This window comes from Idiotropiscis lumnitzeri, chromosome 5, assembly GCF_059441095.1.
Source record: "Idiotropiscis lumnitzeri isolate Australia: NSW breed Sydney's pygmy pipehorse chromosome 5, RoL_Ilum_1.0, whole genome shotgun sequence".
Taxonomy (NCBI): Eukaryota; Metazoa; Chordata; class Actinopteri; order Syngnathiformes; family Syngnathidae; genus Idiotropiscis; species Idiotropiscis lumnitzeri.
The window spans coordinates 28433431-28450113 of NC_142395.1; the positions used below are offsets into that span (position 1 = coordinate 28433431).

The 16683-nt window shown below is 41.9% G+C and overlaps 1 protein-coding gene across 3 annotated transcripts in view; it reads right to left on the bottom strand.

The window, feature by feature from the left end:
* sox6 (SRY-box transcription factor 6) overlaps positions 1 to 16683 on the bottom strand; it is a 140465-nt gene that overhangs the window by 6507 nt on the left and 117275 nt on the right. For all 3 annotated transcript variants that reach the window (XM_088295782.1, XM_088295781.1, XM_088295780.1), the window contains one exon: positions 5716 to 5821. In XM_088295782.1, the coding sequence (XP_088151908.1) occupies positions 5716 to 5821 (106 nt within the window). The remainder of the gene's footprint in view (positions 1 to 5715; positions 5822 to 16683) is intronic.

The following is a 16683-nucleotide window of genomic DNA, read 5'->3' on the forward strand; positions in this document are numbered from 1 at the left end:
TTTAAGTAGGCTTTTCCTGTCACGTTTTGATTTCTTGCCGATCATAGATACCATAGCCACAAATTGACGTGGCATCACATTGGCAAGCAGACTCACTTTTGGCATTGATACACAAAAGTCACACATGTTGGGGGATGTTCGTGTTTAGAAACGTAGCGAGAAAATGACTTAGAACAGCAGACCGAGGAGCGGCTATTCAAACGTGAGCGCGTGCATTGCATTGTCAGGTAATATATGACACAACCTGCACATTAGTGTCCAGACTCATTAAATCCCGTCAATTCCCAGCAAGCAATTTACCGCAATATTGTTTCGATCTTTCCCACTCGGAGGTCACGACACGCCACTGACATTTTGCCGATTAGCGTTAAAGCGCAGTTTGTCTCGGAGTGGCGGCACATTTGGGAATCGGTGAGGTGAATGCGTGATTGTGTAAACAAACACAGCTGGTTAGCCGTGACAGAGGCTGGGTGATACTTTAGCGGTGTTGTGAGGGGGGGGGGGGTGTAACAAAGAGGGAGTGCTGCTTAATAGAATTTATTGTGATTCATGAGGCCCGTGGCTCACGTGCGACAGAGGGATATTACAGTCCCTTTTTAATTTGTCTCTTCTGTAAACCTTGCAGATGAACAGCATGAATTACAGGGAGGGAAAAAATGGCTTTATGTTTACGAGGGGGGGGGGGGGGAATAAAAATGTTGAGAGGAGAAAAGTGAAAGAAATAGAGCCCGTGGACTGCAGGCTCAGACTTGACCACGCACAAAGCCAGAGGGTAGCATTGCTCCAGTCGTTCCCACCTCTTTGCACGTCTGCTCCTCGGGCTGCCTTGGGGCACGCACGCGCGCTCCGTGTGTGGAGAAAGAGGCAGCCCTTCTCCTTCATTTGCTGTGCGTGAACAAGTCAAAAGCCAACTTGTTCTTGAGTGCGCGTGACGTGGAGAGATTTGAACATGTTAGGCCGGCGTCAAGAGTCGCGGCTCACAGGAACGCCGAGAACGAAGCCGCGATCCTGTTGGGATCGCTGGTAACACCTCCGACTGCAGGCGTTTAGCGGCAACAATGAAGCCTCTCCCTCCGAGCGGGATCATGTTGGATTAATGTGTGTGTTCAAACAGGACATGACATTCGGGGTGCAGGCTGCTGGAGCCAGAGCTCAAAGCATGCTAATTAAAGTGACACAAATTACGAGAGAGCTAAACCCCATTTAACATGTCAATCCCCGCCCCCCCCCTTTTTTTTCCGTCTTCATTAAAGACGTGTGTGCTGTGCGCCCCAACTAACACGTGCAAAAACGCAGCCGACATGCAACTACATGTCGCTGGTGCTTTTTTGTCCTGTCTATTGTATTCAAGTCTTGTCTTTCATAACATCCAACTTTGCACTAAAACATGATGACTGACACACACACACACACGCCGTCATGGACATTTGACGAAATGTCTTGATTAAATACGGAGGTGCTTTATTTCCGAGTGCCTCAACTTTATTTTTGTACGAGAGGTGGCGAGGTCTATTTTTTGCTTTGTGTTGCAAAAACTTTTCATTGCGTGTGTGTGCGTGCGTGTGTGTGTGTGTGTGTGTGAGAGAGAGAGTTTTAGCTTGATTACACTGTATGAAAGCATTTTTCACATTATTTTTTTTCATGATTTTGTATTTATATGTGAAAACTGTTTTTCACATTATTTTATGACATTTTACCATTATTTTATATTTATAGGTTATACTGTATTACTTTTATTTATCTAGCAAAACTAAGAAACCAAATTGTGGGGGACTTGGATTTCAATTCATTTCATTAAGAAAAAATGTATCAATATTATACGAGTAAAATTATGAATTAATCTCACAGCCACTGTTCAGGACAAATAAGGATCAATTCATTCTTAATTATTGATATTATTGTTTTAATTTAATATTTTTTTTCTTTGCAAGATTTTTATCAATCTTTTTATACATTTATAAGACAAAGAAAATGACCTTCAAATATGTCATTCTTATCATTTCGTTGCAAGCGACAAGGACAAGAAAAAACGTTATTTTAGTGATCAAAATTTTATCCTACCAAATATCAGAATTGGCATCAGCTTAAAAAAATTCCCTATCAGTCGAGTGCTAATTTCATGAACATGTTTTTCCTCAATTGCTTTCAGACAATTAATCAGCAATCAATTCCACCGATTACTTTCCATGGACCAGCTGAGCTATTTCTGCTGTGCTAAATTATTAGTTTATCCAAGCCGACCGACTAAGCCGTCTCGTGCCATAAAAAAAACGAGCTCAAATCCCACGGCCTCACCGAGTGAAAGAAAAACAACAGATCCCCTTCAAACAATTACATTTGGAAGCGCTCCAAGCTCTCGTGCAGAAAGAAAACACAGACGACAAAGCAAGCTTGTCTTCTTTTCTTCCTACTCCCACAACGACTTCTGCGAGGCATTCTCGGATCATTGCTCGAGACTTTTACGTTCACGGCCTTCCGACCAAATCTTGGTCGCGAGTCGTCGATGCCACAAAAAAGGTCGGCGGCCAAACGTTTTTATCAGCTCAAATCAAAGAGTGGCGAGATCACGCGTGCGGCTCGTGGCTTTACAAAAAAAAAAAAACGGAGGGAATCCTATCCCTTTTCCGTAGCTCCAACCACGACTTTCCAGTCGGCGCTTTGCAAATATTAGCTTAAGCAACTTAAAGCCTTCTGTGAGGCGTTGTGATGACAGAGCCCGCTCAGTGCGGCCGCTCGCTTCTGGAGGGGAGACCTTCATCACACTAAGGCGGCTTTCACACCCTGCGCAACGACTGGGAGGTACGCCGTGTCATTTTCCTCCTCGTGAAAGTGTGCCACTGAGGAACGAGTGTGCTCTCCATAAACGCCCCTCTTCTCGACATGTTCCGTTGAGACAACGGCTAAAAAAAATGTCACCCTCCTTTCCCCCTCACATCTGGATGACTTTTGACCAGAAAATAACTTAATCATAGCTTTGTCAATAATTAAAGAGCACGCGCAACTGCTTTTAGCTAGATGCTTGTATATATCAAGAATATCATGCCAGGGAACGACTGGTTCTGAGGCGGGCAAGATCTTTACAAGAAGGGTTTTCGGAGTGTTGTGAGTAGAGTTAACACTTTGTGGTTCACATCATAAAATGCTGATCCCCATCCATCAACAATGTGTGTTTTGCTCCTCCACCGTATTCGCAGTGTTGATGATGTATTTTGAGTCCTGCCGACCAGCCTGGCTCCCAGCGCTTCTCCCTCTGGGAACAGGACCTCTCCTCTCCTTTGACCCCGGCCTGCTCCTATAATCCCGAGCCCAGTGGGAACGCCGCTGGGAGGCGTCTGGCGTGAGCCTTTCCCTTGGCCCTGTAAAGGAATTAAAAGGGCACAAGTGGCGTGGTGTGTGCTCCTTTTCAGCCCCGCCTGACTCCGGCATCGCTCACGAGGGAAAACTCCCACTGGGACAATCAGCACTAGAAGGATGACGTCCCTCCGTGTCTCACGTGGATGTGCACCTCGAAAATTTAGGGCTGCAACCATTATTTGAAAAAAAAAAAAAAATCCAAAAATCAAGTAAATATTTTTTTCCGAGATAATGTTACTGCGAACAGAATGTCTACGATTTTCCGTACAAAATAGTCTAAACGTCGCCGGTTGTGAGAACGCATTGTGATGCCCCACAGTTGGCCAAAGAATGACAAAGCTTTCAATGACTTTATAGTAGTGATGGGAAAATGAAGCTTCAAATTTGCTTCATGAACCACCTGCTGTATTTGCAAGTCCTCTAGATGGCACTGTTGCTTTCAATAAAGGCTTTAAAAAATTTCATTTTGCTTTCAGCCCAATGTTGAACAAAGTGCCATCTAGAGGAGTCCAAAATTACTACAAATGGTTCATAAAGCAGATTCGAAGCTTCATTGAGCCATCACTACTTTATAGAACAAACGCAATCAAAATAAACACGGAATGTGCACATTCGCAGACTACAGTAGCCACGCAGGCAAAAATGACGCCCAGGCAGTCAACATCAGACTGGCTAACAATTAGCCAGTTATTAGCCAGCTCTACATTCTCATTCAATCATCTTTGAAAGTCTGTTTAATATTAAAAAAAAAATAATAATAAAATCAGTTTTTTTTAATCAATCACTCAAGAATAATTTCTTAAGATTCACTAGCAGCCAAGGTAAAATGATGGCATTTTTTGACTTGTATACCCGTCAATGGCAGTGAATGAGTTTTATTCAATTTATTTAAATTTATTACAATGAATGGATCGGCCCAGCCCGACTAAATGTCATTCTCACGAGCGCTCCCCTTGTTGTCGCTACAAATGTAATTAGTCGACGCGATGTGGAGGGTGTGTGATGCCACTGCAAGATGTTGGGTTACATTGTCCTGAGAAATATCTCTCCTCCTTCTCTCAGACACTCTGAAGTATCAAAGATGAGTCATAACCATTTTCTTCTTTGCTCTCGCTCTCAAGTGCCATGGAAACAGCCACAAATATTTATGCTGGACAAACACCGGTGCTGTGTGCGTTCGGCTTGCTCCTGCGAAGAAGCAAGGGCCACAAAGAGAAGTGACGCTTTGTCACTATGGTGCAAGCAAAATTTACTCTCCTGTGCCCAAGACCTCAAACAAGCACAACAGCAGCGGGAGTCCGAGCTTGGAGAAAAGCCAGCTTTGTCCCAAGGCGCCCTTGTCCTCGAGCTCACCTACCTGTGAAAACCTGCATTCCTTCGGAGCAGCATTCATGCCAGCCCCCACATGTCTACCGCGCACTCGTTTCAACACCAGTCCGCCGTCGGGTCACATGGCCAGGTGGAGGCGAACGTGGGTATGTTCAACGTTAAAACAACATCTGAAAACTTGCGTAGCGTCACGGTCAGGCAAGGAATCGGGGCTCCAAATATCGTCAATTTCATTTTTTTTCCCCCCAGGAATCGATGCGATTGGTCTGTCCGCATGTCGTCGGTTATTTGCACGATTTACGAACCAACTGAAATGTTGAAAAAGGCTCAACTGTCTTGTGTCGTCAAACTATGCCAACTTCTTCCTTAACTGTGCAAGATTTGTGCAGCATTCTGTTGCCTTGAGATTGAAAGCTGAAGATATTTCGGTTTCAGACATGCTTGTTTTGTCAAAAAGGGATCGTTGTGATGTTTTGGTGCAGAATGAAACGGTCAGCTCCAAATGGAAGTGCGTGCAAATTCATTGACGCTAATTAAACTGCTAAATCAGTATTTTTATTTTATTTTTAGTTATTTCATCACTCATGACTCAAAGACTTTTAAAAAAAGAGTTTGGAAAGATGATGTTGTTTGCTTTTATGAAGTATTAAAGTTTTTTGTCAGCATTAGCGCTCGTTGTGATGCGTCGTGCCGGCCACATGTCCGACCACTTTAATCATTGATAGCATGATAAATTAGCATTTTTTTAGCCAATTGAATGAGGGATTGAACATGATTTAGAGAAGTCTTGGGTAGACTACGGCTCGGGGGCCAAATGTGACCCGTTAAACGTTTTAATCCGGCCCACCCAACTTGAAAAAAATTGAAAAATAAAATGATGATAAATTTTATTTTCCCTGTAATTCTGATACGTCCCCACTAGGGGGTGCACTCTAAACAGATATTTTGTTGTAATGTTTTTTTTCATTTTCATTTAAACTTAAAGCATGTAAAAGAATAAAAAATAGACTTTAAGGAAAAATATGTCCTTACCATCAAGATCCTCAGGCCTGGTGAGGTCAATGACTCTGTGGCCAATCTTCCCGTCTTCACCAAGCTTGCCAAGGTGGTGGCCGATTCCTTCAAAATGTCCTCTTTCCTGGAAATGAACAACATATGTTCAGGAACCACACGAGATATCACAATACAATAAAAAATGAGGAAAAGATAACGGTCGACTCTTTAAGCAGCGCTTCGTGGCGCGTCATCAATATAATGGCAGCCAGGAGAAATTCGAAATAGACTGATTTTGCGATCCAGAGCACACGGCGAGGTCGCGGCTGTCTTTGCAACGCTGAGATTTTCTTCCGTCATCGTCTTCTGGTCGACAGCGCCCGGAGCTCCGCCGCCATTATTTATTCAGCATTTTCAGCGTTTGCCGTGTCGCCTCTTGAGCTGCGATTAGACTTGTCACCGTGTTGTACTTGACGCACAATGAGACGCCGTGACAATAGTAAATGTCATGTCCATGTGCATTGACGGAATAAAATAACAGCCTTTGAATAGTTGATGCACATTACACTTAATGTATTATGCAAGGGGGAGAGTGGTGACTGCCGCCGGCTCCATTGTTGAATGACCTACTTCCTCGGTGAATAGACGGCGTTTTAGCGAGAGACTGTCTGACTCTCCAAAGACTCAACTAGAAGATGGACACTTTGACTCTGCATGATACAAAGAATCCCCCGCCCCCGCCCCCCTTCTTCCCTTCCATCCATCTTTAGCTTGGATCACACTAAAAGGCTGGCATGTCACCGCCAGTCCTTTGTTTTTGCTCTCTCTCTCTCTGCCAACAAATTGTTGTCACGCTGACCTCTGCCACTTGTGTTGAAACGGATACTCAGGTAAAGTCCTGACGCAATTTTAACAGCCTCCCTGCTGCACACACGAAAAACTCACACCTTCATCTTTCAGCCCCTTCTTTGTAATGCTTCATACTGTTTTGTTAGTGTGAACAACAAAGTTACAAATTGGCCGAAAGTGAAAATGTATGCAAAAAGCGGGATGCTCATCGCCACCCCGCCAGTTGAAGTTTACCATCAAGGTACAAAAATAAAGAGAATTATTTGTATTTAAAAGCAATATAACAATTTGGATTTTTGGGTGGCCGATACTCACATTTCGCTGTTTAATAAAAATAAAAAAATAAATAAAAACATAATGAATAACACAACTTCTTACAACAATAAAGATATGAATTACTGGTAGGACCTTTTTTTTTTTGTCTGAGAATATTTGTTTACGTTTTAAAACAGAAAGAAGGATCTGCATAAATTGTCAGATATTTTTTTTGCAGATTTCTTTGCAGGATGTAAGCTTGGAAAAAAAAATCTATTATTAATTAATCAGTGAGGCCCTAATAACAGCACTCACGCGCATATATTCTTTATCCTCTCGAAAAGCAACTAATGCAACTGCAGCTTGCTGGGGAGGTTGGAATGGAATAAAAAAAAAACGCCATTAATTTCAACGGGGAACCATGATTTGAGTCAAGTGTGCCGTCAATTCATTGTAAATTTAATTTATACTAAATATGCATCTCAAGTCACCACTGTAGTAGATTTCACGATTTGTCTTTTGATCTCTTTTTACCGCCATTTGTGGCAACCTGAGTGATTGTGCACTTGTGGCTCTGCTTACAAAAGTGTTTTTAAATGATGACATATGAACACTTTGTAATGAAAGGATTAAGTGTGCTGCTCTGTTTCCAGCGGCACATGCATGCAGAAACAGATTCGTCAGCCAGCTATATTATTACTCTTAATGAAAGAAGCGAGCAGCCTGCTGACAAAGTGACTGATGTTTGATTCGCTGGGCGGGCAATGGGCTGCTTCAAATGCGACTTGGACACTCGGTGTTCACGGGTGCTGTGTCTCTGTAATAAAGTCGTCATGTCGTTCCTCCCGTGTGCTTGGTTGGTCCCTTCCGATCAATCAAGTCCTTTTATAAAGTCATGATCATTAAGCATCACGTTGAGCCCAGAAGCTCGGTGAGAACAGGGACCGTCCATCAAGAGTTTCATTCAAGACCCTGTAAAGCAAATTCGGAGGTTTGCTTCTAAATACCTTTTACGTGTTTGAAGATAATTGATTCAAAACATGCACAGAGAGAAAACTATGGAAAATAGAACGTACTTGGTTCTGGCGAGAATGTTAAATGTGTTTCACTATTAAAGTTTCGTGAATTTTTGGGGCGTGGCTAAAATAGGGCCGTGTGGATTGAGTCGCACTTCCCCAACTAACGGAATTAGTGATGGCGAAATGAAGCTTCAAATCTGCTTCATGAACCAGTTGTAGTATTTTTGGACTCCTCTAGGTGGCACTATTGCCATTTTTTAAAACCTTGATTTAAACCAACAGTGCCATCTAGAGGACTCAAAAATACGGCAGCGGGTTCATAAATCAAATTTGAAGCTTCATTTTCACATCACGAACTGTGATTTCCAGACTATAAAGTGCACCTGCAGCAGCTCTTTCTTTGAGAAAAAACAATACAAAAAAAAATCCAAAAAATACCGTAACTAAAAACTTGAGCGCCTTTGCTCACATCAGCAATCATCCGATGCAACTGTGACATGCGGTCAGCGAGCTAGCTAGCCATGTAGCCACAAGAAAGATCCCAGACGACGTCGCAGCCATTATTTCATGTCTCAGGTATTTTGACAGTTGGTTAGAATGTAATTCCATTGCATCTGAAAGCAGAAAGAATTGATTTTCAACCTTCATTTTATTTTCTAGCTATTTGTTAGCAACACTCTTCGGAAGATATTTGCTGCATTTTCGCTTTACTCGAACTTTAACGACAAGTTGAGTCACATGATTCGATTTGACACGAGCGCCGTTTTGTCCTCTGCATCCGACGGAAATCCCGCTTTACGGGAGCCAACGTTTTTATACTTGATGAGAAGGTCTAGCCACAGTAACTTTGCAAGTGCTTGATATGCTAATTATCATCATGCTGCTGCCAGTGCAATATGGAAGCACAAATTTCCATAAAATTTTATATACTGTGCATAATATACTTATTGGTTATACGCGCGGTAATTTATGTCTGCGCAGCATCAGGGTTTTGTTTTAAACCTTGAAAATATTCACGGAACTAATGCTTCTTTATTGCCCACGCATCAAGTGCTGTGATAAATTAATGGCACTTTTATTATTTTATAGTGTCATTAAATTTTTACTGATCACTCTGATACAGAGGAGTAGAAAAGGACACGCCGTATCGAGGGAAGCCGTCTGTCTTGCCGGGGAGAGGTGAGACGAAGAGCCCAGCAGTATATTGCAGATATAAAAATCATCGCGGAAAGGGGGCGCGGCGCGCGATTTTCACGCTAAAGATAACAACAGCAAGGTAGACAAACTAAAGCGAAAGATTAAACGATGAGAGTCGGTAACATCTAAAAGGAGGGAAACAAAAGCTAAAAGCGAACACTTTCATCGGCCACGACCGCTGGCAAGCCACCCGTTTCTCCCTCAAATGACTTCAGCATGTCGCGCCGCGCTCCACCCCCCCCGGCGCAACTCCATTTACAGCGATGCACCCCGTGCCGCACAATAACACATTATCATCTGCTTGTCTTTAAAATATTTGTTGGGTGCACACCAGGCCGCCGAGAGAAGACGTGCGTCACATAGGGAGAGAGACGAGGAGGAATAGAAGTTGTCGGGCACAAGGAAGCCAAAAGAAGCTCTTGTCAGTGCTGTGAAGAGAGCTTTAATCTGGCAGACCGCAGAACATGTGCTGCGCTGCCCACAGGGTGTATTCTGGGCAAAGGCGGGTGGCGGACGGCCCTGTGCATTGTGCGTAGTCCTGCCCTATATTTAAGCAACACTCCGCCAATACTGACACTCCTTCAGCTCCTTTGTAAATAGCTCCAGGCTATAGGCAACGCCATATGGCCTGAGATCGTTCGACGCAAGATGAAAGGCAAACAAACGCGCGCGAGCGGGCTCGACGATGGTGCGGATCAGTAAGGTTTTCATTCACAATCTTAAGAGACCGGAGCGCTGGTTTGCAAACTTTTTAACACTTTGAAATAGTCTCAAAGTATCAGCAGAATGAACAACAAGGAAATACACGAGTTTAGTAGGCACCAGTACCTATCAAAAAGTTGTGTATATATATTATATATTATATAATAATAGCGCTGTAGAGCAATTTTTTTTTATTTTAACTAATGAATGGCAAAAAATTCCGTAATTAAATGTGATTAATCCCATTTTTTCGACTACAATTTTTTTGTGAAGCTTGTAACTGGTATTTACTTGTATAATGTCTTGTGATTAATGTAAAATCACCAACTATGAAGTGTATTTCATATCAAAGATTGTTCTAATAGCTTACTTTGATCCTTGAATGTGATGTGAATGGAGTCATTTTGACAGACATTTTTCTCAGAAACAATTCCCGAAACTTCTACCGTACATTTAGCAATTAGCATTTAGCATTTAAAGCCTTTATTTAAAGCAACAGTGCCATCTAGAGGACTCGAAAATACAGCAGCTGGTTCATGAAGCAAATTTGAAGCTTCATTTTCCCATCACTACTGTTAGGTTTGTGTAAGTGTTGGACAAAACAAAAACGATAATTTTACCTAGCTAGTTTGGAAATTTGCGTTTGCAAAATATTTGGAAAATCTGTACTCTGTTGTTTTGTTACTTTTGGAACGATACGAACTAATTAATACAGTCAGTAAGTATTGTGCTTAAAAATGTCTCTGACCTCAGACCGTCGGATTATCCACAATTTGGAAACTACGGCTAAAATTTCGGCACTGTTTTCTTTCATGGGAAAATATCTCAATCACATTTCCATAAACGTGACCTTTAACAGCTGCACGATCCTAAACAGCCACTTACGTTTGATAATGTGCTGAAGTGGCTCTGGTAATACGGCACACCTGGTGCGAAGCGACTTGAAGGTTTGCCGACCACAATATGGAGTTGAGTGGATCACGTTTCAGTCATCAGTGTGGTCCGCGGCCCTCAAAAGACGTCTCCGAGCAAACGATGGAGACAAAGGCGCTCATCTGGTTTGTATTTTTATTGTAAGCAGTTGCCATGTTATTTATAATCGTGCAGCCTTCCAGTCGTTTTTGTGAGTTTTGAGCCATTTCAACATTAAGCGTAGCCAGCCATGCGGTAAAGCCGCAGTTGCTTTCATGCCGACTGTTGCTCTCTTTTTGAAGCCGCAGCTCTGCCTTTGTTAGGGCTAATGCAAGCAGCAGCAGAATCAACAGTAGCAGCCGCAAAAAGCATGGCATCTGTTTCCATGAACGTCGTCCTCTTCAACATGGCAGCGACGACACATGGCGGAATATATTCGCCTCGCATTTACGCTGCGAGGGCATCACCTCATTTGTTTAAAACAGAAACGGCGTACGAGAAGGGGAGCTCAACATTTTCTGGGCTGGCCGCCAATTTGGCATTTATTGTTTGTTTTTAATAAAGGAATATAGTCGCATGAGTCAGGATGACTTATTTTGTTATTTTTTTGGGTTCAAAGGAAAATCTAAACTCTGACTCTTTGGTGATCATTTTAAACGTGTATTTTAGTCTGAAAAAGTCTCAATGTCGCTAAAAGGTCCTTAATGCAAATGTAATTATTTTTATGTTGGCTATTTATTGTTGACATTGCATTCTGAAAATGACTACGATATATTTCTCAGGGTAGTAAAAATACAGAAAAATTGCCACCATTTAGTTGAGTTAATGAGCATAAACTCATTTACTGCCATTGACGGCTAAAGACGTCAAAGATCCATTTTATTTACTTGGCTGGTAGTGAGTGAGTAAATTAAAAAAAAATTTTTAAATTGTGACTGCTTTTTTCAGACCGAGTACATATTTGAGTACTCGCCCATAACATCGTCGATAACAATGTCAAGTCGGGTGGGTAAACAAGTAGGAATATGGATGCCATGTTTTATCTCTGTCTTAACAACAAAATAAAGTCCGTCGAAAGAAATACAAGAAGACTATTTGAGAATGCCACAAGTGGTTGGCGAACAAAGTTCTATTGTCCGTGTTCACCTTAAGGTATCGTTGTTATGGTATCGGGGCATTTTGTTGTGTATACCCCAAAACCCTTTCACAGCTGGACAAAAAAAAAATTCATTAGACAATTTATTCAAACTGCAACAATATAAAGTGTAATCAATACTTTGTGGCCACAGCTTTTGTGGGGAGCACAACTTTCTTTTTCTTGGTTATACAGCAAAGCAGAAATTCTCCATGTAAAATAACAGCTGAAAAAAAAATGGCGGTGACAAAGCTGCCAAATGACCAAACCAAGACGTGGCCTTCATGATTTGCTGCGACCAGATGAGAAGAAGCTAAATACTCAACGCCTGCTGGCACAATCACATATTTGTATTCTTTTGGGAAACAATTGGACAAAGCTTTCATGTAAGCAATTGTCACAATGGCACTTGCTGGCCGTCGTCTTGGTCTGGGAGCCGGGGGAAGGGGGGGGTGGGGTAATCTAATTTGGATGGGCAAAGCCTTGTATGCCAAGGATTTACACTGCAGCTAAAACGCTTTGCTTTGCAATTTCCAAGACAGCGGTCGAAAAGGAGCAGAAAATTGCTTCCAGGGCGGCCCAGCCGACAAGATTATATTCAAAGTCTTTGTGAGGGCTTTGCCTCAATAGAGCGCTGGCATCGCAAACACACGTGCACGCACACACGCGCGGGCAGACGGGACCCGTGGAACCATTACAAGCGATAGGTGAGGAGAAGTGTAAGCTCCATCTGAATATTTACAGGCTGAGATTTAGATAGGAGGAAATGGACAATTGTAGTCATCAATACCGAGGAGAGGAGGCGCTCGAGGGCAAAAAGGCCACTTCAATAGGTTAATGCTGGCCTTTCACCTTTTGATTCCACTGAAGAACATGTCAGCACAGGAATATATTTTATCTCACAAGAACTCCTGGGTCATCACAAAGGCAAATGCGAACAAATGATAACATTTAGTTTCTTAGTTGGTCTAAATGTTTTACTTTTAATGTTATCAAAATCATGTAACATCTATTCTACTTGCCATGCAGGTGTTCAAAATAAAAATGCTTTTAAGTCAACGTAAAGTGAAAATAAACATCTACATTTGAAACGACAACCCTGTCAAAAGTGAATGATTTAAAAAAAAAAATGCTAAGTTTCTAAAATGAGGCTTCTAAATCCTGAAAAATCAAACGGTTTTCTAGCAGGCTGTAAGTTTGTGTATTTAATCTGGGAACCACACACGGATAAAAAATGAAGCATATTTTGTCTTGGAACTTTCTTTAACAAACACTTCAATACACACTTGAGCATGAAAATATATCCAGGAATATTGTATAACATGGTTGTCATGGAGCTTTTTCACGCAGCAACAACGAGGCACTCTAATATCATCCAAATCTCAGTCTACACACTGACTGTCACAACTGCTATTTTCCCGACATGAACTCCTTCACTACCAGCCGAGTTAAAAAAAAAAAATGGATCTTTGACGACTTAAGCCGTCAATGGCAGAAAATGAGTTGTTAATTACCGAGGTGGGACAGCGGCGGACTCGTGCCGGACGCACGGACCATTGCTTGTGTTAGTTAAGGCTAAAAAAAATAAGTAAAACTGAAAAAAAGGAAAAGGTTCAGTCGCGGCACAATTCAGTACAACGAAGTACTCCATCTTTTCACCATCTCAAAAATTACCATCAGACATGCATGATGTATTTAAAAAATTATTTCTGATTTCACTTAATTAGAAATAAAACAAATAACCCCATTAATAAACTTTCAGTAAGCCAGTGCTTTTCAATTAATTTTTGTTACGCCCCCCCCCAAGCGAGAAGAAAACAAATCGCCCCCCCCCCACCAGCACCCACTCTCTGCCACAACTCTAAATGATAAAATTTCTGTTGCAAAACAAACTTAATACTCGCTGCGCGCAACGCGCAATGAGAGCGCCACTGCCAACGACTGGACTGGATGTGCAATTACACGTCATTGTAGTACGGCGGAGAAAAAAAAAGCATGTACCCAAGGGTCCCGCGCGCCCCCCTCAGCTTTGCACCGCGCCCGCCCCTGCAAAAATCTGTATATAATACTTTCATTTTATGGAATTGCTTGTCAGTTGACCTAAGAAAAGTGCGTTGAAGTGGCTAGGGAAGTTATATTTACTATATTGACATCATGATGCTAAATCTAAGCCTGTATGAGTAAAAACATACATGCTTGTTTTGTCATTCACCCATGACGCACAAAAACAGCCCGTCTGTTTATAGCCGCAGCGCATAATAGAGAGAAACAATTCAAATGGTTACAAATGGCTTGAGATGAAGCCCATTTCAATGCAGCCGTAGCGGAGCGCGTTCGAGGTAAAAGCCTCCTCTGGGTGAGGAAGAGCGAGTAAATAATGGAACAAAGTAATTGCCCTCAGCAGACAATAATACCTTTGAATTAATATTTCAAAAAGATAAATTGCGGGAGGCTTGTAAAAGGTTTTATTGTACTGAGGGGATATAGTAAAAACAGACAAATAAAAAGACAAGCCTCTCGTCGAGTATGAATATTTTACACGGCTTCGGGTTAAGGGCGGGCAGATTGACAGTGTTCTTCTTCGTCGGTGGCCCACCACGAAGGAGTCGCTCGGATAAACGCCAGGGAGGAAGGCATTGTCCCGATCGGACACACGTTGTACGAAAAGATGAATTGATCCATCTGGAAGCAGCACTTAGCTCAGCCCTCAACTTGCTCATTACCGTGCGATAAATCAATATTTAATATCCCACTCGAACAGCTGCACCGGATGATCTTAACCTCTCCTTAATCCCATTTATGTTAGCGTTCCGCAATCTTCTTGTAAACTCTCGGTCACGATCGGTGGTTTTTGTTGTTTAGACAATAAAGTCGTTTCAAGGAAAACGCGTTCGAACCAAATGTTCAATTCAGTAAACAAGGTCGCCTCGAGATATGAGTGCCATTAGTTCCACGCCCATGCTCGGAACTCAAAACATCTTTCAACGATGAAAAGAATATAAGAAAAATATATAGACATTTTCAATTTGTTTTCGCAAATTAACACCGCTAACAGAAACACAGCTGTGCTTCGTGTTTTGTCTTTGAAAAATTAAATAGATTTAAATGCATATGAGTCTCTTTTGTTTTTTTTTAATGATTTGGCCACCTCTGCTGTCCCCTTTAAGTGGTGTTGCACACCATTCGGTAAAAGCACCAAAATGAGAGGAACATCCAAAAAGATATTCATTGACTTGTTTTTTTTTTTTACATATACATTGACCTAGTTGAGGCTGTTGGTTAAAAGTGTTAGTTGGTGAAATATTAATGAGCAACGCTCCCAGTTCCTGCCTGCTCCTCACAGCCAACTGGCACCATGGCATCAAGCTAAAGAGAGCAGGACAGAACCGCCCCCCCCCCCTCCTCAACACCCCCCGCCTCTCTCCTTGATTGACTCATCGATTGAAGATATTTTTAAAGGGAATCCCAGGGAGCGTACGCTCCCGCTACAAAGCAGGCCGTGCGTGTATCGAGGGACGCAGAGGGCCGCGTGTATGCTTAAAGTGGGCAAAGACTTCAGAGTGGCGTGAGGCCACACCGGGCACCGGCGTGGCCTGTCACGGCCTTCACACCGACATCAGCAAAGACTCTCAACACACGCGCATGTCCACCGCCAGATATCATCAAGTCCTTCATCCTGGACATGGATGAAAGTCTGAAGACGACTCTCTTATTAAAGGCACAATCTTAGTTTATTTCCATCACAAATTTCATGTACTTTAGAAAAAGAAGCATCAAGGTGCGAGTGACCTGAATGAAAGATTATTTCGGTGCCTTGAGATACGAGTTTGATTTGATCCACGACCGGGTTGGAAACTCAAAACTTATCTGAAATCATTTTTTCAAATGAATGGAAGTGCTTTTACGCGGGATTTGGACAAACAAAATGTATAATTGGCATCTGTTATAAATGCATTGAGGGAAAAAAAATAATGTAATAAAAAAGTTTAGGAAAAAACTGGGATGAACCTTCAATGAGGCTAACCCACCCACCTTAAAAAAAAGTGACAAAAAAATCATTTAAAAATCCGCTAATGTTATCAGCCCCGCCACTCCCCCCCCGATAAAAAACTTTTTTTGTTGTTTATCATGGTGGAAAATAGCATTCAATAATACTATAATTAACAAAAAAATGAATAATAACATGAAGAGAATATAATTGTTTTTCTTTGAAACAAACAAACTGCACTCGATTCACTGTGCTGCACTTCTGATGTCGCCGCCTTAGTTACCACAGATACAAAGGAAGAAAAATTGTTTTCTAAAACCATGATTAGCATTGCTAAATGTTAGCATTGTCCATTACATAATCTTAAGGCAACTTTATTTGGTTTATTGAAATACACAACATATAATTCTCTTTTTTATGAGTTTAGTCCGGCAGTAAACTTCAACTGGGAGTGGCATTCAACAGCTTGAAGCTTTTTTTGTCGACTTGTTCACTATTTGCCAAGCTTCCTCTCATTGTGACGTGATTCGATTTGAGTTCACGAATGCAATTTAGCGCTCAAATCTCAAGTTTGCGCTTGCCGAGTCAAAGCAGAACAGTCTTCTTGCATAAAAACAAACAAAAAAAAAAAAAACCTGATCACTCGTATCTCAAAGCACCTCGATAGGCAATACAAAAAGCCTGAATAACAGCACTCAGATACAAAAAGTCTCAACAGGTGTGTTGTTCTCATGCACTCTGCACGTCATACACGAATCTCCCCTGCCAGCATAAACAAGATTGTGTAGCAACAGGGAATAAATAAATAATTGTTTTATGACGTGTCAGATCTATGTCAAATGTCGGTGGGTTTGTTTTTGGCACAAACACATTGTTTGTGCTGACGGCCACTTTGGAGTTTGCGCTACGTAAGTTGTGAGGGTGACAGACGCAGCAGAAATAGCACAGGA